Source organism: Hibiscus syriacus, unplaced genomic scaffold, assembly GCF_006381635.1.
Source record: "Hibiscus syriacus cultivar Baekdansim isolate YM2019G1 unplaced genomic scaffold, ASM638163v2 tig00111427_pilon, whole genome shotgun sequence".
Lineage (NCBI taxonomy): Eukaryota > Viridiplantae > Streptophyta > Magnoliopsida > Malvales > Malvaceae > Hibiscus > Hibiscus syriacus.
Window position 1 is genome coordinate 3,448,912 of NW_024063088.1, and position 23,348 is coordinate 3,472,259.

A 23,348-nucleotide genomic window follows, 5' to 3' on the forward strand; every position below is an offset into this window, starting at 1 on the left:
CATAATAAGTTTGTGAATTGCCATTTCGATATACAATTATATATATATAAGTTATCGATCGATTTTGTTTAATGCATAACGGTGCATTTTCGGCACTAAATGTGCAACCCATGGTATTCATAATGTGTTTATGAATGACCATTTCGGCACTATGTGTGCAATCCATGGAATTCATAATGAGTTTGTGACTTTCTATTTCGGCACTTCGGTGCAATGTATGTACCTTGCATTCTCATTTAATATACATTGGGCAAAATAAAGGATAAATTAGAAAATATTGATTGATAGGTATATTAGGCATATTAAAGATAGTTATCATGCTAATTGAATGAAGATTGGTTCGCCAAGCTAATTTGATGAATTGATATGAATTATACGATGTTCATTCGTATTTTGATAATTTGTGATATGCTTATATTTTAGTATAATTCATTTTATATTAGTATGCATCACTAAGTAAATATTTAGTGTGTGTTGATTTCACGCGTAGGTATTAGCAAAGACTAGTCGAGTAAAGAGTGCAACATAGATCATCAATCCAAGGTTGACTCATCAGTAATTGTAGGACAATTGTGTCTACTTTTGATAATTAGAAGGCATGTATTGGATTTATAAAATGTTATGGAATGTATTTGTCTTATGGTTATTGTAATATGTTATAAGCTTAAGATTATTTTATCTACTAAAAGTTAACGAGCTTTTATTTTTATTACACTAAAATGTTTTATTAATGAAACAAAAATTTTATGGGTTTACAAATAAAGAAATTTTTTTTAAAAAAGTTGTGTGACGCCTATAACTTGTGTACGGAAACGTATATGGGGAATGGGAGTTACACCTGACCCGAAAATTCTGATATTTTCACTATAAATACTCTATAATTTTAAACCTAGTCGATAGATCAACAAGTTGGATATTTTTAAACGTCCCAGATTATAACGTAAAAAAATTGTACTAAAAAAATATTATCAAATTTATTAGAAAACGAGTTTTGTCAAAACTTTTCTAATTCATTTTTTTCTACCAAAACAAGTGGGAGTTGGGCATAGTTCCATGATGCGCAAATAAAATTTGCAATTATAATAGCAACAAAATCTCAATAATTTTAAGAGAAGATCGAACCCGAGATTTTTTATTATTATTTTTTTATTATTATTATTTTAAAATAAATACAAGACTGTATTTATTCAAAAAAAATTCAATCATTTGAAACTGAACACTCAACTTTTCAATCATTTGAAATTGAACACTCACACATTGATATTCTTGATGCTCGCACCCGAGATTTAATATTAAACAAGATTAAGTGTATACACCACAGACTTAATAATCAATTACTTGTTTTAATTATTTCTAAACAAACATAAAATTGGCATAAACGGACATGACGAGTTTAAGTCATTCCTTTAATCGGCAACGGAAAAATAATGTCGCAGTCCATACAAAATTTGCAGCCACAAATCACCACTTTCTGCAAAAACTCAAAAATTGAAAATTGCAACACAACCAAAATATTGTTTCTGTTCTTGTTCATTGATGATCCCTCAAGCATTTGAAAACATTTTCATAGCTTATGTCGTGCGAATCACCGAACCCCGACCAACTCTACATCAAACTCAAGCCATGCATTTGGAGGTATCCTGCCACCAGCTCCCGCAGAACCGTAACTGCATTTGAACACGAACATGATTGCCGGTTACAAGAAAGTGTTCCCAGCATTAATGACAAATTTACATAAGCATACATACCCCATTGCTGGTGGAATTATGAGTTTTCTTTTATCACCAATGCGCATGCCTGCGGCCAATGTACATTCCCGATATATATAAATGCTTTGGAAATGAATCAACACAAGAACTAAATAACTTGTTAACAACTCAGATTAAATATTACCTTCAACACCAACATCCCATCCTTTAATGACTTCTCCTACACCTATAAAACAAACACAATATTAAAAAAAATCAACTAATCAGAAGTTTCCTTCCAATAAGAGCTAAGTTTTGGTATTTCATAAGTCTTAATGCTATAGTACCTAGGCGAAATTTAAAGGGGGCCCTTCCCACATTAGAATCGAAAATTTTGCCGTTCTTCTGCAGCTTCCCAATATAATGGACACTCACCTGAACGGAAAAGGCAGACTTGGGTAAGAGTCCAACTCAATCCTAATAACATGCATGCAAAATATAAACATAATCTGTGTCATCAAATTCAGTCCATTATCTTTCCAGACAATCTTCTATCCATTCCCTTAGTTCAGAAACTATCCAAATATGATAAAAGAATTCATGATTGAAGAAATAGAAGAAAGCACCAATGTTATTTCTCTTAGGGGAAAATAGATCAATTGAAAACTTAATGGAGAAAGAATCACCTGCTTCCCACGAGATGCTCGTTTACCATCTGGTTTGCCCATTGCTAACTCTTGGACAACAAAACCATTTGGAAAGGTTCTCACTTGGGATGACTTGCTAGCAGTTGGTTTCTCTTCAGACTCCAAAGTGGAAGTACCCTTATCTCCACTATGTGAAACTGATGCATTTGCATCAGTCTGATTGTCTTGGGTGGTTTTCTTTCTGTTCTTCTTCTTCTTTTTCTTCTCAAAGAAGTTATCACCAGGGATGTTGTCCAAGTCAGATCCAAGGACCCTAGCAGGCATAAACAGTAACATTTTTTAGTAACCAAAACATAAATTTAGCTAAGGGCAACAGCTAGAGTTGGTCTTAAATACAAATAAAAATTCACGCATTTCAGACTTCAGAGAGAGAGAGAAAGAGGGAGAAGAGAAAACCCCGACACCCAGTCATTTCCCTGTTTCCACCACTACAAGACTTCAGATATGTCTGTATAGAAGTACCATTGAAAATTAAGCAAGCTCTTGCTTATGTGAAGTTAGATTATACTACGGAGAAGAAAGTATCTTCACTATACCATTTTATATAAAGGTTATAACTTAAGACCTCACCTAATCAATATACTTGTTTATCATGCATGTATATTTATGAACTATTTTATTTGAGACAATTTGAAAGGAAAATAGCATTAACGAGCACATGCGTGTGCACATACAAAGACAGACACTGTTTATATAGTCTCATCTCACTGGAGCATTTTATCTAAAGGTTTTGAACTTAAGACATCACCTAATCAGTATAATTGTTTATCATGCATATAAATTTATGACCTATTTTATTGGAGATGATTTGAAACGAAAATATAATCAACTACTACAACCCTGTGCATATACAAAGACAGGCACCGTCCATGAATACACAAAAGTGTAAAAGTGTACTCACCTATCACTATGGGGATGAACTTGTTTGTTTCCAACAGGCATAACCTGCTCTGGATCCTGGCTCTCTTCCTTCACGGGCTGATCATCGTCTGGCAAACCATTGATGATGGTATCTGTACCCTTTCCCTTTTGTTTCTTTTTCTTCTTTTTCCTAACAAATTTTGCAAAACAATCTCAAAGATCAATGGATTAAAAATATCTTAACAAGTTAGGCTGCCAGCAAAATACAAATCGCACAACCAACTGTAAAATCATGTTCAGGAAACTGTTAAGTTGAAGGGGGTCTCACTCTCACCCTTCTTGCTGACTGTCTTCATCAATGCTTTTAACTTTTCTTTTCTTTTCACTAAGGTCCTTTCCTTTCCTCTTGTCTTCTTCAGTAGTTAAAGTTCCTCTCTGTTTCTCAGTTTCTGGTTGAGGCTGTTGAATAGCATCTTCGCTTTTATGTGAAGCAGAAACTGGAAAGCCATCTTCATCTTCAGTTTCCAAATCTGTCACAACAGCACCTCTCTTGACAATAAGTTGACACCGCGAGTTCTTTTGTTCCTCAGAGCTAGTCAATTTATTCTTTTTCTTGGATTGTTTAGATTCCTCATTTCCACTTAAAGGTTTTTCATCATCCATGATCTCCTCAATTACAACTAAAGTTAACTCAAACAAGAATAGTAAGCAAAAAGCCTGTCAAGTACCAGTAAAAATGCAACAAAAACCCTGTACATAGAATAATGAGCTTCTAGAAACTATAAGGCAATTTTAAAAAATGAGCAGTGAACCAACAAAGTGAAATAATAAATCAACTTATTGATAAATACTTTTGTAATGTGCTTAAAACATACGAATTTCACCAAAAATCTAAATTTTCAATACCGAATGATCCTTTTTAAAAACTAATAATAAAGTAGCTAAACCAATTATATTTACTAGATTCTCATCACATTGGTCAACCAGTTTTTAAATCTTCCTTTGTTCACACTTAAGTACTCTGATACTCTCATTTATGTTTCCATCTTGGGCCTTCTTTTAGACACTATTATAGACAGGTTCTAAACAAAAGAAAGTTTATCCATCTGCCAAACTTCTGCAGTGACATAAATATTAACCAAAATTTCAATTTGTTCAAAACAGAAAGATTCCTGAAGCAATAGGTCACAAGTTTGGGGACAAGACTAATACTTTCTCATACCATGTTAGCAATACATTACTTCCAAGTTTAGCCTGTATAAAATACTTTCTCATGCCATGATAGGAAAAGGAACAAGTATGATCCAATTTAATGAACTCCAGTAAAACTATCCAAAATGATAAATACCTCCACTATTTGGGACAGGTGAAGGTGGGTAGAACTCAAGGTCATCATCATCTATGAAGTCACCCCCATACTTATCATCAGAATCATAATCAGAGGACTCGTCTTCAGACTCAGTCTCAGCAATATCCTCCCCATAAGAATCACTTCATAATGTAGTAAAGGAATGAATAACTTACATTATTTGAACCATATTCTAATTTCTAAATAATGCAACCATGTACTCAGTTCTTTCATCAAATAATTAAAAAAAATGGAATGTAAAAATTCTTGTCAGTCAAATCAGCGAATCTGAATAAAAGGATACGACTCATATTCATCTCCTAGGTGACCACCATCATCATCAGCAACAAAGTAACCAGAGAGGTGGATGCTCCGAGAGCCAATTACTGAGAAAGCAACCAACTCATCATCTTCATCAAATTTAAGATCTAAGGAGCAAGTCTCATTCCGATTTGGTAACAAGGAACACAAGATGATTGGACTGTTGTGTCCGACAGAACACTGAAGTACAGCCCTCTCTTTAGATGATCCAAGGCCTAAAGTTGCCTGTGTTATTACATAATATACCTTAACAATGGAATATACAAGGATTCAAGGAAACCAAAACTAGGAACCCAAAAATTAATTGGACTAGCAATGCAGAGAACTAACAAGTAAGCCCTAATCATTAACCAATACACGCTATGAAATTATTTCAACTATTCAACTCCATAAAAACAATGCAGTCCATTAATGAGAAGGGTCAAAACCAGAAAGAATAACTATTCAACTCCAAAAAACGCTCTGGGTTTTTTTCAGGATAATATACCTGAGTAATGTGAAGCTTTCCCCGAACATTGTCGGAATGATAAGGGTGTGGTTTTCCAGGTTTCACTTCAATTCCTGGTTTAAAAAAAAAGCATATAATAACATATAGAGAATTTGAAGCTTAAACAGATACAAATAATCCCTCGTTTGGTTAATGGAAAATGGAAGGAAGCGGATAATAAAACTAGGGTTTAATTTCAAAAGCTTGATCCAAACCCATTTTCACAATTCAATTTCTGAAATCATTCCTCTACATTTTACCATAACCAAACAATGTTAAAATGAAAAACAGTAAGAAGAACTAAAAGCGTGAAACTGAAAAGGTTAGGTCAATAACAAACCCCAGAAACCCATTTCTTCCGGCAGGAGAAAATATTGGAAACTAAAGCCAAAAGCAGCTGCTTCTATGACTAAAACCCTTGTGGTTCGATTCTATTAAACCCTAAGGGATTACATACATCTACATGTAGTCTTACGGTAAAGGCATACAACCTGATACGAATGGTGACACGTGGATACGGAGGACGATTTATTCCGTGGATCGTCTTTTGCTCAAGGGCTGTAATGAGTCTTTGAGCCGTCGGATCAGATTTTGGATTAATAGATTTTTATTTTTTTTGAAAAATGGATTAATAGATTGATTAGCGATTCCAGGCCATAAACATGTTTTTTTCACATCACCCTAATATTTTGTTTAATTCAGTTTTTATAAAGGTAAATTATCGTATTTATCTTTTTTTTAGTATTATTATTTATACACTTTTGTATACTAAATTTTTAAAAAAATTATTTAAATCATTTATATTACCGGTTTATTTAATTTTAATCACATTCATTATTAATTGTTACATTTTAGTCATTAAATTGTTAACTCATATTATTATAATTTGATGATATGGCACGTTAATAAAAAAAGTTTAACTTTTAACTTGGTTCTCAATTTTAGATAGAATATTAATTTAACCCCAAACTTTAAATGATATCATTTTAACTTTTTAAATAAAATATTAATTTAATCCTTAATTTCAATCAAAGTCTCCTATCACTGGCCACCACTCACCACTATCACTACCGATCACTGTCGATCGATATTTGCCACTGTCGTCATCGACTATTAGACCTTCAAAATCCAGTTCACTCATTTTTGACCTCATGGACGTGAATCTCATGTCTATTTCATAAAAAAACATGGGACTCAACAAACTAGCCTAGAACCCTTACACTTCCTTTAAAATTAAACCATAATAATGAATTTATCATTAATATTCCTTTAAAAATAAGAACACAAAAAATCTAAATCTATATCATTATCAAATGTATAAATTTTTTGTTTATAAAATTGTCAATGTTATAATTTTTTTTTATGTTTGTAATATTAATTATGAGTATTTTAATAATTATAAATTACAATATTATTTTATAAATTTTTAATATTTAAACTAACATTATCATTCGAACTTTTTATATATTTTGTTATATATTTTGTTATATATTATCGATGACAAGTGTCGACGACGATGGTAAGTGATAGCCGATGATGGAAGACTTTAGTCTCAATTATAGGTTAAATTGATATCTGTCTGAAATTCAAGAATCAAAATGATATTTTATCTAATGTTTAGGACTTAAAATAATATTTCATTTAAAATTTAAAGATCAAAATAATGTTTTATCTAAAATTTAGAGGTCGTGATATTTCATCAAAAATTTAGGAATTCTTTCGACATTTATCATCATCAACTCCACTTGGATATCTTAGTTAACTGAAAAATCAAATTGTCGTTCTTAGCCATCACAATTAGAAAAATAAATGAAGAACCGTACACGACATATGCTTGGCATGTGTTTTGGATACAAAGAAGCTTTGCATGTTTGCAACTAGGGATGGACCATGTAGGTGCCGGGTACGATCGCACTTTTAAAAATTTTAAAGTCTTGAACTGACATTGAACTTAAGAGACAATGCCATGCTATAGCTGCCTACAAGTTCTGTACTGTAATTATTTAGATGCCATGTAAAAGCCAACAGTCATCAGGTTTCCCATGTATTTTCTTGCCTGTCTACTAAAATATCAGTGACTCGATCATCAGCCACACATGCCATTTTCAACAACGTGCATGCTTTTGGTTTGTAATATAACAAGTTCAAACAAATAGTGGTAAAAGTATGGCAATCTCATCTCATCAAATTGCTGAATCTTTTACAACCCTATATAACAAATCTTATTATAGTCTCACCACTCACAAGTATCACATCTGTATAAGAACTCTTATCACAAAGACCTACCTATTTGATCATCTTCTCTTTCATTTCAAAACAACCATTACGAATACTTACTCGACGATATTTACTCCAGCACTAGATGCCTCCATCAGCCCATTCCGTATTTGCTCGGTGATATCCCTGACATGACCAGGTCCGTGTGGAATGAAAACAGTAGTGTTCTTGGAGGAGTTTCCAAGGTCCTTGATTGTATCAAAGTACTGTGTGATCATGATAAGATCCATCACTTCCTTGGCTGAGGTGCCTTCCACCTTGTGAGAGAAATTCAAGATGTTCTCTCTCAAGCCATCCGTGATTGCCTGCCGCTGCCTGGCCACACCCAGCCCACCCAGGTACTTGGATTCAGCTTCAGCTTCTGCTCTTTTAACCTGAAGCACCTTCTCGGCTTCCCCTTTGTAAACACTGGCAAGCTGAAGTCTTTGAGCTGTAACCATTTTGAAGTTAATTATTTCTTCAACTTAAGATGAATGGATCTCAAGTTTGCACGGTCATCGAATTGCTTTGCATCATTTAAGTTCATATCTTAATTTGTGTCAATAAGATGGACATGATTCTCCGAGCAGCTGAACTTTAGGTAGTAATTTCCAATCTTTAACAAAATTTTATATGATTGCACCAAAATGAGAAGTACTAAAAGAGATAAATTGATAAAATAAGAACATGTTTACTTGTACATGAAATTACCAGCATTTATCTCATTCATTGCCTTGCGCACAGCAGCATCCGGAATAATGTCAACCATCAGAATATGCTCAATGCTATATCCATATTCTCCCATCACCTGATACATGATTTCAGATTCTATATACGACATGAAAAGCCTCATAAAAGGTAAAGAGGAAGCACATAGATGATAGAGAAAGGGTCACCAAAATTCAGATGGATCATTACCCACTCTGGTGTAATTAGATACAAAACATTCATAATTTATCATGTAGCATCCAAAAAATATCCTATTTTACTATAGCAGAATGGTTTTCGTTCCTCATATACTCATATTCCAGGAAAATGCAAGCCAAAGAACAGGACCACGAAACAATCCTAATCTCTGCTCTCTATTATGAAGCAAAGTACATATAGTGCTTCATTTACCATTAACTTTTTCGACACTTGAATATTTGTCTTCTATGGTTTAGCAGCTCAACACTTGTCTTCTACATTCACACACACACACACACATATATATATATATAGATATGTATTTATGCATGCCTTATGCACTTAATTTAAGCACACTTGAGTATTTTAGTGCAAGAGGGTAAATGGTAGAAAATGAATGCACCATGGACCATGGTTACCTTCTCAAGTTCCTCAAGAACAACTTTAGCAACCTCGCCCTTTTGTTCAAAGAGCTCATCCAAATTCATTCTTGGAACTAGAGCTCGAACCACTGGCATCAACCGGATAAGAAAAAAAAGGTGGATTAATATGCATAAATAAAATAAATGGGGATTCGGTAACATAATAAATAGGCTGATAAGCATAAAGAAAGCCAAAGAAAATGACCATCAAACACGTAAGCCTGGATCTGTTCTTTGGGATTTTGAAGCTCATAAAATGCATCATCAGCATGTTGCTTCATCACTCGGTACTGAATGGAGCAAACCAATTGAACAAACACGTTGTCCTACAAAATGTAACATTATCAATATTCACATTCGTTGAGCTTTTGCTAGTAGAATAACAAAATCAATATAAATAGGGTAAACTATATGTTTAGTACCAAACTATCACTTTTGTTCCGTTTTGCTCCTCTAATATATATTTTTTTTAATGACACCTTTAAAAAATGTCACGTCATCATTAAAGAAAATTGAATGGTGGGGACCAAAATGTAACGTTAAAACCAAAGCAGAACAAAATGATAGTTAGATACTAAGCGTGTAATATTTTTTGACAAATTCTAAATCTATTCTTAATACTTCCTAAAGGGAGGGGATGGGACTCTAAGAGAAGGAAGGTGCTCTGGGTCTAGAACCCATGACTAAAGAGAATATGGGAACAAAGATGAACATCTTGGCCAATTGGACTAACGTGATTGCTCAATATTATTGAATTATATAACAAAATACTGTTCAATAATCATATAGTTGAATTTGTCACAGAAATTGGGCGAGCTCAGACCAAAAAAACAAATATAGAAAGACTAATTGATCAAACATAAAAAAATGAATAGGAAATTAATCGAACATATAGGCGTTAGGGTGAAAAAGAAACAACCTTGGTTTTGGTTTCGATGCGGACATCGAGGGAAGAGATTCTGGTAGAGAGGACGCCGGCGAGACACTGTCCGGCGAAAGGGTTAAATAAGTGGAGGCCAGGCTCAGCCAACTTCTCGAAACGACCGCACCTCTCGACTACACCGATACTGGCCTGATCGACGCACGCAAATAATACGCAAGACGTATTACCCATTTCCCCCCTGGATGGATCAAATACGGATGGATAAAAGGAAAAAAGGAAAGGAAGGCGGTGGTATTGTTTAGATCTTAATGTAAAGTTGAAAAGTGGGAAGCTTAAGTCTTCATTACGCTTATGGGAGGGTGATAAGTAGGAGATTGGGCCGTAAATCATTTAATTGTAAATTACAATTATATATTACAACCTTTTTTTATTCTTATTTTGATCAAATTTAAAATATTAATTTAATTATTTAATTTTTCAATTTTTTTATATTTTAATCATTTGACTGTTTATCTTCTAGCTTTGTGCTAATCTAATTTTTATTAATTTTTGAGTTCAGATTTCGACCATCACATTAATCGTTAGACCTTATAAATTTTATATTTTTTTTAACCTGAATTCAACCTTCGTTCCACCCAAATCCCAAAAATAATTTAGTCTATCACATTAACCGTCTCAACATTATCTTTCACCATCTCAATAAGGTTAAATTACATTAGATATCACCGAACTTTAGGCGTTGTTTCGTTTATACCACTAAACTTTAATTTTTTCAATTACAACATTGAACTTTGGTTTTTATTTCAATTATACTACTGAACGGTTAGATCATTAACGACATAATGACGTAGTTGACGGCTGCTAACGTGCCTAACGGCTCGACATAGACATCTCACTAAAATGACGTCGTTTTAATTTGTTTGTTAACGATTTAACAACCCAGTAGTATAATTTACCTTTCAACATCTAAAATAAGTGAAATATATGAAAATATAAAAAAAGATGTTTCAATATTTTCATTAAAATTGTTTTGGAAATTTAAAAATAAAGAAACATGAGATCTAGATTTTTAACTTAACTTATACGGGTTAAAATTATTCTAAAAATAATTTTTTTATTTAATAGTATCTAAAACCCTTTTTTTTACACTCAATATAGTCCTTAAATTGAATTTTTTTAGGAATATAATTTTTTTAGTATTTTTATATTTAATGTATTGAATATCTCAATAATTGTTTGTATTTTATATTTTTAATTTAAATAATTTTTGATTTTTTTAAAAAATTAAAGTCATCAAATTTTCTAAAAAAAATCAATTACACCATTAAATTTACTCAAAAAATCAATTAATTCATTACCGCATCATCTTCTATCTTGCACTACCACAACAATATTGTAAATTGTCACATCAATATTGTAGATTGTCATGTAAGTTTATGAACTATCATGTAAGCGTCAACGATTATTTTGTTTTCAAAATGTTAGATTAATTTTTTTCAATGCAAAAACATTCAAGAACTGCATTAATTATTTTTTCTCAAAAATCTGACAGCCTCGGTTGTCATTAAATATATTTTAATGATATTTTTGTTTTCTCTTACTTATAACAATATTTTTGTATATTTTTAAAATTTGATTAATGTCCAATATACAATAACAATATATTCTTATTGTAAACTAAAATAAATTGTGTTAATTTTTGTGTTATCTAATCAATTTTTTTATTTTATATTTACATAGCTCATATGTTAAATTAATGTAATAAAACTTTTTAATAATTACAGTTTAATTTAATATTTTTAATAACAATTTATTCATTTCTATTTTTTAAATATTAGATGTCAAATAGATTTCTACTATTTTACTTTTGGATTCAAGTTTTATTTATATTAACCACACATGTTTTCTAATTTTCAATAAAACCGAAAATGAAAATTATTTAAAAAAACAGAAAATAAGAATAAAAATATTTTCTAAAACTAAACTGACCCTAATATTGTCACCGTCTCAATATACCGTTTCAAGTTTAACAATATTCTTTTAATTTTTTTCATATATTTAGTTTTAACAAATTGCATATTAAATACGCATACACATACATCCCAACTTCATAATACAAATATATTTGGTGAACATCTTATTCATAATTCGATAACTATGTTTGAAAACTATTAAAAATAAATTTATAAAATCAAAATCTTGCTGACTGATGTGCTACTTGTATGCAACACTTACCAAAACAGACCAAAACACACTACAAAATGAAATTTGAGCTAAAACTGAACATAAGCCCTAAATTTCTGGAAATGACAAACTTGGTCCAAACACAATTCAGGTTTAATATATATAATATAAATATTAAAAAAAATAGTATAGCATGAAAATGACCATTCGATGATCAACATGTTCTAGGTAATGGTCCTGCCTCTCTGATGATCTAATCATCAGATAAAGATACTATAGTATCGAATCGTCTCCACTGGCACGTACTGTAAAAATACTAGGAGGCATTTTTATATATACCTCAGATTGTGCTGGATCAATACTAAAATTTACCAACTACTCAGTTGTTTCTGGATTTTAGAATTATTGGAAGATTTACCCCCTTTGTCTTTGTAGGAATTTCTAGAGGCAGTATTCTTGTGTCCTTTGCGAGCTGCCGCCATTGCACGTCGTCTCTGCTTGGCCAAGCTCTTCACGAGTTCGGTGTCATCTTCTTCACCCTTCTGCTCATCATCTTCCTCCTGGAACATCTAAACTAGCATAAGCAATCTCCTTCATATCGAAACCACTACTTTGTTTGTGCACTTACATCTTCAAGGAAATACAGATACGAATATAGTTGGAATAAAGAAAATATATATACCTCATTGTTTGAGTTTTGACCTTCCGGATCACCGCTTTGGTCTGCTTCAGAGCTTTGCAGATTTTCATCTAGTTGATCTTCCTCGTTACAACTTGCAGTTGGCTCTTCCTGAATCAATTTGCAGTTATCCATAAGATCATCAGCATCCAGATATGCATATTATGATTGTCATAACTCAGAATTGTGTTCATAATCTAAAAGCTCCAGAAGAACACACCTGATCTAAGTGCAATGAATCAAAACCCTTTATATTAGTTTGATATAACTCAGAATCATGTTCACTGTGAGAAACATCGTCCTCTTCGACATCACCTTCAATGAACTGCAAAAAGTAGCATTAGAAGTAATTATTATGCATGATATGATATCCTATGAAAGTCTGAAAGAAGACTTCAGCATATGGCATAAGAATAAATTACCAATACATAAAAACACACACAAGCACATAAAATGGTAATAACAGTAAAGTATGCTTCGCCGTACTTTCTGAATTTCATCCTCATCTTTTCTAGTAAATCCACTGGCAGCGAGCTCCTTATCAAGAAAACCAGAAGTTTTGGCTATTGAAGAAAAGGAAGGTCTGCTACTTTCATCTGGGTCTACATCTGAGTTGTCAATATCATCAGAACGTTCTTCAAAGGACAAGTTGAACCTATAAAAACAGGAAAAGATTAACAGCATAGATGTCAGCAAGAAAGAATATGGAATAGGGTTTCATAAGGTATTCTTATGTACCGAAGAAAATGAGAACATAAACAATGATACAAGGATTCTATTGCTTTGGAATTCAAAGACTTTATGCAAAGAAAAAGGTATCACAAAATAATTATTAGAGTTCCTTTGTCATTGTAACTAAGTTGAATGCAATAACAGATCCTTCCTCTCTACAATTTAAAAGTTCACATGAGTTTTCTTTCGGAATGAAACATTAGCACTAACTTTCAAACTTCAACTGTCACCTTTAGGAATTGATCAAGCCATGTTTCAATTGAAAAGATTTTACCTAGTGCCACCACAACTTCATCTTCAACTACAAATAGGATAGGACAAAAACAAATGCATCTAGAGAAGGTTATCGTTTGAAAGTAAGAACCCAATATTCCCCTCTGGGGAAAGACAGAAATTATGGTGTTCAAATACAAGACGAGGTTGTTTACTAAGGCCAAAATAGCTACCTCCATGAAGGAGAATCCAAGTAGATTAACTAACAGCCTATGCCAACACACAAGTAGAGAATCAGTTTAAAATTCATCAACTAGCTTCTTACATACGAAACATCAGAAAGCAACAATGATACTGGGAAAGCTATTAAAGATTACATAAATCATCTTATAAAATGTAATAGTAAATTAAAAAGAAAAAAAACACTGACCTCTTGCCAAAAAACTTGTAAATGCATTCTATATCACGATCAAAGTACCTGAACAACATAACAAAAACTTTGAAATAAATAAGTATACAACAACTAATTCACAAGTAAAATGATCACGAGAACTAGGAATAGCATTAGATAGAAGATGGTGAAAGATACATCTGTGCATTACGATGTGAAACAGATACCATTTGGGGAAAATCAATCATTGTCACCTTTTCATCATCATCAATCTACAGAGAAGAAATTTAAAATTCATATTATTAACTTCAAAGAAGCATTTTTTTTTCTTTTTAATTGAAGGAAATTAAACCAAGTAACGACGTGATCTTACTAAAGTTGCAAGCCAACAAGAAAACAACTAAAAACAGAAAAAAATGGTCATTGTGATGAAATAAAGTGTCTTAAAGGAATACCATTATGTTAAACTCATTGAAGTCACAATGAATTAGGCCGTGTTCTGCCAGACGAACAACAAGGCCAATGATTGTTTCAAATACTGTCTCTGGATTTTGCAACTGTTTCACTTGAACACTGCATTACGGGGAAAAAACTAAGAGATATGAAACCAACTCCAATAGACAGTAAAAGTGATTGAAAGTCCAAAGAAAGAAAGATAAGATGAAAAAAAGGGGAAAGCATACTTTAGCTATCAACACATGACGAAGATAAAACCTAGAGTTTTAATGCAATTATGAAAGCACATAGCAAACTTATTTAAAACTGCAACGCCAATTAATGTTATCAGTAAAATTTATTGAAACAGCCAAGCCTACTCTCATCAACTCTGTGGAACTCATTTCAAGATAAATAGGATGAAAAGATTTAGTTTTTAAGGGGTAACAGATTATAATTCTATACGCTTCTTTCCAACAACCAATTTTATTCATTCAATTGCTAAGGATGGATGCTAAAGCCACTTGACATGCATGCAACAGGATTATATGCAAACAAATCCAGAGGATTAAGGAGAAACCCTTACAGTGGGTAACCTTGGATAAGAGACATAACCACACAATGTCTATTACTGTCCACAGCATTTGGTACAGGAAAACCATGCTCTTCCAAAGCCTGCATAAGAGAAGTACATGCATAAATCCTACTTTATTTACTACAAGAAAGAAACAAAGCAAGTAATGGGGAAAAACATTTTAAAAAAGAAACCTTCATAAATGCAAATTCCTTGAGTGCAGCTAACCGGGACAAGTAGAGCCAATTATAACTACTACGATGTCTCAAATAATCACGCTTAGATTTGACGGCCCTAAAGGAAGTTCTACCAAGCCTATGCAACTTCATTGCCATCACAGTACCATCTTCGCTCGCAACCTCAAAGATATCTTGAACAAGTAAAAATAAGAAAATTTTAACAACTGTCATCAAACATTTTAAAATACACAAGCTGGTAGATGTTGATAGAAAGAGTTACCAGACTCTTTGCCAACCCCAATTTGACGACCAACAGCAGTGAAGACTCCACGGTTGACCATGGTTTTAATGGCAAGGAAATCATAGCCAAGATACGTAAGACGAAACCCATCATCTAAATTTAAGAAGGAAAAGAAAACTTTAACACCTTGTTTGGTTACATAAGTATTAGCACAAGGATGGTAAAAACCTAGTAAAAGATAAGACCACATCAAAATAAGTAAAATATTTTACTTCCCTTTGTTCAAACCAAGTTATTTGAGTGTCTCAAATTTATCAAGGTAAACTAGTTTATTGCTAACTCATGTACCAAGACATGTTGAAAAAATTATATGCATAGAAGAACGGTAAAACACATAATGGTTATGCTTGATTATTGCCTTTGCTACTTACTATTTTGCCTAAAACTCCAAGATAAAGCAAAACTAAACCAATAACATTATACAAACTATACTTGATTCTATATGGGAAACATGTTTATCATCATTAAACTCTAGTAAAAAAAAAGGTTTCAAACACAATGTATAAAAAGAATTTAAAAAAAAGAAAAGAAAAGAGAAAGTATAAAACTAACATTTGGAAGAATCATGATGCACAAGTTTATGCTTGAGTAAGTTCTTCAACACCTTGTAAGTGCCTCCATGCCTACAATCAAAATTAATACATTTTATTACTCGTAAATAAAAAGGCATAATTATAATCATAAATCTAAACAATACTATTATTACTTTAGGGAAGCTATACGACCGATGAGCTCTGAAGGCACGATTTCATGCTGGAAAAAAAATAAGCAAGGATGAAAATTAAAAGAGAAACTAATAAAATAAATTAAAAGTAATAAGAATCATGCATTAATACATTTCGCATGCCCATCTCGACGGCGGTAAGAACCCTAAAATCATCTTTGGTGAGATATCTTAAAACGTCGACGTCCAGCTTCATCTTTTTCTCTTTTACTGGTGATTAATTACAGTTCTTCTTCAACACAAGAATTTAGTTCCTTGAGCAAATGAAGCCAACTGTTAAGAGGACGAATCGGCACGAATTCAATTCCTTGAGCAAATGAAGCCAACTATTTACCTAATTTATCAACAAACCGAATCTAAAACTAAAGTACAATCTAAAACTCAAGGCCGGTTCAAAATTAACGGGTAAAGGCGTTGGAGGCGGTAAATTCAATTCCAATTTGATATAACCTGCAAAAATTACGAAATTCGCATTAAAATCTCAATACAACGATTTTCAGATTAATGAAGCAATTTAACAACATTTATAAGGATTTCCGGTCCGAAACAGGGATCGGCAATGGGGGTTTTAACACGACTAAGGGATCGCCGGTCCGAACTAAGGGACTGTCGGTTTTGTCACGGCCCCCAACCGCCAAGGTACCCCCGCAGCACGGCAGCAGCCCCACGGCCAAAGTACGCTAGCCACAGGGCTGCCCACTGGGAGATCAGTGCTGTTGAACGGCGGTAGCAGCACCCCGATGAGGGAGAACACGTCGATTTAACACTCCCATCCGAAGCCACCATCGAACGGCCACGAGCTCGGAGTGTGGCGGCGGCGCAACTCACAGTTTTCTTACCGTGAGAAAGAGAAAACGTTGACCGAACGGCCAAGCGAGGGGAGGATCGCGACGAAAGAGTGGCGGCACGACAGATGACTTACCGGTGACGAAACCCGACGTGAACGGCGACGAGAGGTGAGAGAGATGGTGAGCGGCGTGCTTGGGCAGAAGAAAAAGAAAGAAGAAGAGTGAAGAAGCCGTTCGTTGAAAACAAACAAAGGGGAAAAGGAGGAACAGCGGCCGCGCAAGGGATTTTAAAAGTAGAGTTGTGATTTAATTAAAAATAGAAAATTTCAATATCAGTTCCTTAGTTATCTAGTAATTTATAATAAGATACAAATTTTACTTTAATTACAAATTAGGCACTAGACAAAATCAGGGATTTGAAGGACCCCCCCCCCCAAATTCTAGGGTTTTTAACACGTGGACGATTTATACCGTGGGTCGTCCTTGGCTCAAAGCTCTAATGAGTTTTTTAGCCGTCGGATCAGATTTTGGATAAATAGATTGATTAGCGATTCCAGGCCATTTAACATGTTCTTTTTTTCATGTTTCTCACATCACCCTAATATTTTGTTTAATTCAGATTTCATAAATGTTATTTTTTATTATGAATTTGTGGGTGTAATCAAACGATAAATAAAAAAATCTAAAATTTATTTAATTAAATTAGTACAAGTCAAACCAAAATTTCATTATGATAATATTTTAAAAGAATACAAGAATATAATGATCTCGATGGTTAAATGGATGAATATTATTCTTAAAGGTTATGGGTTTGAGAAAGTCGTTTAAAATACATTTGAGTGTTCATTGTTAAATAATTGATGGATGAATTACTAATTTATTATTTTATATGTGGGTATATATTTGATATTAAAATTAAGGTGGGCTCACATATATTTATATAAAAAAAATTGATTTTATATTAAATGTGTTATATATAGGGGTGTGAAAAAATACCCGACCCGTCGATATAAACTTAAAAAAATCGGGTAATTTTCTTAAAAAAATTACCGACTAGGTCGGGTACCCGGCCCTACATTTCTCCGGTCGAGCCCGAGTCACAAAATTGAGTTTTTCCTAGTACCCGATTAGTTTTTATTTTTTTATTATATTATATATATATATATATATATATATATATATATATATATATATATATATATATATGGATTATTTATATTATGGATTATTAGATTTTGTATTTCGAACTTTTAAATTTTATGTTCGGATGTTGAAATATGTAATTTGAAGTTTCGAACATTTAAATTTGGGTATTTTTTTAAAATTAATAATTTGAAAATAATAAAAAACCGGGTACCCGCAACATCCGAGTCGGGACACGGGCCGAGAAATCACCGACCTGGATGTTGTGGGTACCTGGATTTGCACACCCCTAATTATATACGTGTGTGTGATGGACTTAATTTAAAAAAAAAACCACTAATTTTATTCAAAATAGGAAAATATCTTAAATTACAATAAATATTTACAATTATAATCATAAATTAAGTACAAAATTAAGACAATGTACTATAATTATTGAAATAAAATAGCAACTTAAGATCACATAAAAACCATACAAATGATTATTAAAATATAACCAAGAAACTCTAACAAAGATAGATACAAACAGATATATTCGCATAGGCAATCGGCAAACAAACAACAAAAGGGCGTTTTTACCGAAAAATCATCGGTGACCTGAATATTTACCGATCTAACACCGGTCAGATTATATTTTCTGATCTAACACCCGTAGCAGTAAAGCGCGCTCCCTGCCCCTCGCTATATGTTGATTTGGCGCCACGTGGGGTATAGCGCGCCCCCTGTATCGCGCTATACGCTGACATGGCTTACACGTGGGTATAGCGTGCCCCTGTTCCACGCTATATGCCACATAGGGGTATAGCGTCGCCCCTGCTCAGCGTTATACCTTGGTACAAATTATATTTAGCGCGGACCCTGGTCCGCGCTATACTTTTTATCTGAATAATTACATATAGCGCGGTACAGGTACCGCGCCTTATATGGTTATAAATACCCTTCACTCTCGGTTAAGTTTCTCACATCTCTCATCTCAACTTATAAATTAATACAACAATTACGTCAACGAGTAATAATTCTGATAATTTTCTCATATTTGATTTAGAAGTTCGTGCGATTTTTCGTTATAAATTTTGTTATAAATTTTTTTATTATACTTATTATTTATTATGATTATTTAAAAAAATATTATACTAATTATTTTCAATTATTTTTTAACAAGCAGGAGCATACGTCAAAATAGTTTTGCAGTGCAGGTAATAATATAAAATTATATTATTTAAATTATTTACGTTGATGTGTAAAAAATTTATTATGTTATATTTTCGTTCATAAATAATTTATTTAATCAAGTTTGTTTCAGTTATTTTTTTTGCAGATATAATATTGTCGCACTTTTAAACTCAAAGAATGACGCGACTTTCAGCTATTGTTTATTATGATGGTGAAATTCGAGAAGATGAAACCGACTTTGTTTTCGTATCAAATGAGCGTGTTAAAATATCATTCAAGAGAAACATAACTCTTGAGGAGCTGATAACAAAGATTTCGAGGAAGATTCATGTTGGAAGTAGTAGAAGAATGTCGTCGTTGCAGTACAGATTTCCAACATCATTGTTGCCATTAACTTATACAGCGTTCGAAATTTTGAACAATGATGATGTTCAAATGATGGTTGAAGCTCAAAGTAATTATTCAGACGCCGCTATTGAGATGTATGCACATTTTGTTCAAGTGCGTGTTGTTCAGAGTCAATCATTAAGCTTCCACTATGGGCTGGCTGAACAAGTTGATCAAGTTGACAACCCGACCTCTTCAAGGGGTTGAAGCTGTGTCGTTAAGAGTAAATCTAAGGGACAGAACGTGCGACTGCGGGTTTTTTCAAGCTCTGAAGTATCCATGCTCTCATGTGATAGCAGCTTGCTCACATACACGTCAAGACTATAACCATTTTGTGGATCTCGTATACCTACTATCTAAAGTTTTTAAGGTATACGAATTTGAGTTTCCCCCATAGGTAATGACAAAGACCCTGATGAGGTTCAAGATTGGCTTTCGATTGTACCAAATCCGAGTTTATTGAGGGAGCGTGGTCGTCCAAAATCTAATCGAATTCATTGCGATATGGATATTTGAGAAAGATCTAGACAAGACAGAAGATGTGGCCATTGTAGAAACCCAGGACACACTAGAAAAACATGTCCACTTCTGTTTTCATCAAGTAACAATTGATGAGGAAATGATGTATTTGTTTATCAAATAATAATTCTTGTACTTTAATTTGCATTTACTTCAAGTTAATGTCATTCGATAATCGTTAATGAAGATTAAAAAAACGAACACAATCATTAAATTTTATCAAACTAATAACAATTTGGTATTTAAATACAACAAACTTACAATAAGAATTAAATGGTAAATGATAACCAAATTATAATAACTGATATTAAATGGTAATAAATAAAATTAACTGAAATACATTAAAAAAGAGTCCAACAAATTTAACAAAATAAAGTAAGTATTAAATGAGAAATAATAAAAAATTACAATTAAACAAATAAAGTAAATACAAATATAATTAAAAAAATCTATCGATGCCTACATCGCGAATGTGTTCGCAGTGGTGGTTGTCGGTCTCGAGGAGGATTTCTTCGTATCACTGGTTCTGACTTCTCACTGTCATTATCGTCGTCGTCGTCTTCGTTGTCCTGAGTAGGTACATTAGGTTGATGAGGAGATGATGACGATGAAGCACCTCCATAGAATAAGGACCCTGGAGGTGTATGACTGATTATCCCACCGGCCTGCGAAAACTGGGAAAACTCATAAAACCCAGACATCATTGAGTGTAAAAACTGTACAGGAGGTGTTTGTGATGCGGTCATGGGTGATGAGGCTGAACCCGCCAGATATCTAGTATATGAACCCCAAGTTGGATCTACAAACATAGACCCATAATAGCCTACAGGAGGGGTCATCTGTGACGATGGCGGCGGCGGGGTCATAAAACCAGGTGAAGGCGACGACGACGTCATCTAATAATGGAAAGGCGGCGGCATCATATATGGTTGCGGCATCATAAATGGTTGCGGTGGCTGTTGTGAAGGTCCTGCTGGTGCAGCTGAGGATGAACCGGAAGCACCTACTCTCTGTCCACAAGTCGAGGGATGATGGTGCTGTATCGGTGAACGTCTCTGTCGACGTCGCGGAAAGGTCTGCCCTCGTGCATCCTCAAGAAGTAGAAACGATTTCCCGTTACTGTTGAACCACTCATAATAACCTTCAGCAACACTCAAAGAGGTCAAGTAAAATGGGCTCTCTACGGGGAAGGCGCCGATGTCGATCCTCCCACAACACGACCCACTGATGATGCCTCACCAGCCAATTTGTATCTGTTTTGCCGCGTCTATTTAAGCTATGCAACTCGTCCATATTGCGAGGTTCTTCCGGAATTGGTTGAAAACAACCAAACTGCCGGAGCACGCGATCAGTAGAGCGCCACTCAACGGTCGCATAACATATCAGAGGGACCGTCGCCATCCAAACATCTGATGGGCCCCTCAACTTAGGTGGGATCACCGCCCTCACATCATCAGTACAATATGGCACCCATTCAAACTAAAACAAATATTATATAATTTTTATCAAAATAATAATCTAATTATATAACTATAATCTAAAATCAATTTTTAAACATTAAAATTCATATATGTATGCCAGCCTTCTGATCGATTAGCACCCTAATTTTTTCTAAATCATCAGGTAGCTCCTGATGATTTTTCCTATCAGTAGACCACCTATTCAAGGAAAAAAATTATTATACGTTGTATAAAATTATTAATATATAAAATCAGTTTTATATACCTCAGAAGTAGTGGAAATACGAATGGTTTCTTCACAACGGGACATAAAAAAGGCAATCGATACCATGCCCAAGACTGTAGCAGCAGGAGACATCCGCCGATAGCATTACGCATGTAGTCAGTGGCTCCACACATCTCCTTGTACAGCAAAGCCAAAACTACCAAGCCCCAATTGAATGATCCGGCCAGACGAAAGTCGCTAAGATGTCGCAACCACATGCAGTGAACTAGGTTGCACGATTTGTCCGGCATCAACCCTCCTATCAACTGCAGTATGCATGCCCATGCATACATCTTAACTTTATCCTCAGAGGCGTCTGCGCTCAACTCCCGAAAATTGGCATCTAACCAATTTAACGGTATCCTACCTCTGATAAAACTTTCTGAGACACGTCCTAGATTATCCCGGCACAAAGTAGTCCAAGAACCCTGCGAGATCCCTGATATCACATCTCCATCCACCGGAATCCCTAGGTGCATAGCAACATTCTCAAGTGTAATCGTGCACTCTCCGCACGGAAGATGGAATGTATGGGTCTCCGGCCTCCACCGCTCTATTAAGGCAGAAATAAGGTCTGGTTCTATCTTACAGTGACCCTGATATCTACCTATGTAACCAAATCCAGCCTCTATTAAATACGGCAAGACACGACTAGGTATCACTAACTTAAGATTCCTAATAAAAGGATCTAATACATGGTCCTTCGCCTAAAATCAAATAATTACACAAATTAATTCTTAATATAATAATCATGTATTAAATAAATCAACAAATTATTACAAATAATTTAAATTAAATTAAAACGTTAAAATGTTACCGTATCAGCAAAGTGTCGAGATATATGATTTCTATCCAAGCAAAGTAGACCACTTTCCATTATATATCTGCAAAAAAATATATTAGTAAAATATTAAATAAAGTAAAATGCTTAAATAAATTAAATACATAATATTAAAAATATTATAAAATATACCTTAAATAGAGAGAGAATTTGAGAGGATTTGAGAGAATATGATGTGATGAAAGTGATAGAGGAGGGGTATTTATAGGGACGGTGGGGGGTAATTAAAGGTATAGCGCGCCTCTTGTACCGCGTTATACCCCACATGTCAGATAAACAGCTATAGCATGGATCAGGGGGCGCGCTATACCCACGTGTAAGCTATGTCAGCGTATAGCGCGGTACAGGGGGCGCGCTATACCCCACGTGGCGCCAAATCAGCATATAGCGCGGGGCAGGGAGCGCGCTTTACTGCTACGGATGTTAGACCAGGAAATATAATCTGACCGGTGTTAGATCGGTAAATATACCGGTCACCAGT

The 23,348-nt window shown here is 34.0% G+C and overlaps 3 protein-coding genes across 4 annotated transcripts; all 3 read right to left on the reverse strand.

Annotated features, from left to right (window-relative positions):
- Positions 1-1,469: 1,469 nt before the first annotated feature.
- Positions 1,470-5,851, reverse strand: LOC120162969 (peptidyl-prolyl cis-trans isomerase FKBP53-like). Its single transcript, XM_039173003.1, has 11 exons — positions 5,753-5,851; positions 5,413-5,486; positions 4,909-5,150; positions 4,605-4,747; positions 3,591-3,936; positions 3,297-3,446; positions 2,375-2,648; positions 2,036-2,123; positions 1,894-1,935; positions 1,749-1,797; positions 1,470-1,667 (listed from the first exon to the last, which is right to left on the reverse strand). Exons 1-11 carry the CDS (start codon positions 5,763-5,765, stop codon positions 1,586-1,588), a joined length of 1,503 nt encoding a protein of 500 aa, XP_039028934.1. The 5' UTR covers positions 5,766-5,851; the 3' UTR covers positions 1,470-1,585.
- Positions 5,852-7,565: 1,714 nt separating this feature from the next.
- LOC120162978 (protein PPLZ12) lies at positions 7,566-10,229 on the reverse strand. Its single transcript, XM_039173011.1, has 5 exons — positions 9,916-10,229; positions 9,202-9,322; positions 8,994-9,085; positions 8,380-8,476; positions 7,566-8,119 (listed from the first exon to the last, which is right to left on the reverse strand). The coding sequence occupies exons 1-5, from the start codon at positions 10,108-10,110 to the stop codon at positions 7,746-7,748; spliced, it is 879 nt and encodes a 292-aa protein (XP_039028942.1). The 5' UTR covers positions 10,111-10,229; the 3' UTR covers positions 7,566-7,745.
- Positions 10,230-12,347: 2,118 nt separating this feature from the next.
- Positions 12,348-16,636, reverse strand: LOC120163013 (serine/threonine-protein kinase rio2-like). 2 transcript variants are annotated; one of them, XM_039173048.1, is made up of 13 exons: positions 16,404-16,636; positions 16,274-16,320; positions 16,120-16,190; positions 15,547-15,660; positions 15,282-15,457; positions 15,100-15,188; positions 14,534-14,651; positions 14,277-14,350; positions 14,118-14,165; positions 13,229-13,397; positions 12,963-13,067; positions 12,746-12,853; positions 12,348-12,632 (listed from the first exon to the last, which is right to left on the reverse strand). In XM_039173048.1, the coding sequence occupies exons 1-13, from the start codon at positions 16,485-16,487 to the stop codon at positions 12,432-12,434; spliced, it is 1,404 nt and encodes a 467-aa protein (XP_039028979.1). In that variant the 5' UTR covers positions 16,488-16,636; the 3' UTR covers positions 12,348-12,431. The 2 variants fall into 2 exon arrangements, with proteins under 2 accessions (XP_039028979.1, XP_039028980.1); XM_039173049.1 differs by having other exon boundaries at positions 12,348-12,623; positions 16,404-16,635.
- Positions 16,637-23,348: the final 6,712 nt, after the last annotated feature.

Bases quoted from the DNA above. Each gene is read 5' to 3' on its own strand.
- LOC120162969 (XM_039173003.1), bottom strand. The intron at 3,937-4,604 runs GTATTTATCATT...AGTTAACTTTAG, and splicing joins ACCTGTCCCAAATAGTGGAG to TTGTAATTGAGGAGATCATG. The intron at 2,124-2,374 runs GTGATTCTTTCT...TTTTCCGTTCAG, and splicing joins GAGCATCTCGTGGGAAGCAG to GTGAGTGTCCATTATATTGG.
- LOC120162978 (XM_039173011.1), bottom strand. From the start codon at position 10,110: ATGGGTAATACGTCTTGCGTATTATTTGCGTGCGTCGATCAGGCCAGT. The intron at 9,323-9,915 runs GTTGTTTCTTTT...TACATTTTGTAG, and splicing joins GCATCGAAACCAAAACCAAG to GACAACGTGTTTGTTCAATT. The intron at 8,120-8,379 runs GTAATTTCATGT...AAATGGTTACAG, and splicing joins AATGAATGAGATAAATGCTG to CTCAAAGACTTCAGCTTGCC.
- LOC120163013 (XM_039173048.1), bottom strand. From the start codon at position 16,487: ATGAAGCTGGACGTCGACGTTTTAAGATATCTCACCAAAGATGATTTT. The intron at 16,191-16,273 runs GTAATAATAGTA...TTTTGATTGTAG, and splicing joins GGTCGTATAGCTTCCCTAAA to GCATGGAGGCACTTACAAGG. The intron at 14,166-14,276 runs GTATCTTTCACC...TATGTTGTTCAG, and splicing joins TCACATCGTAATGCACAGAT to GTACTTTGATCGTGATATAG.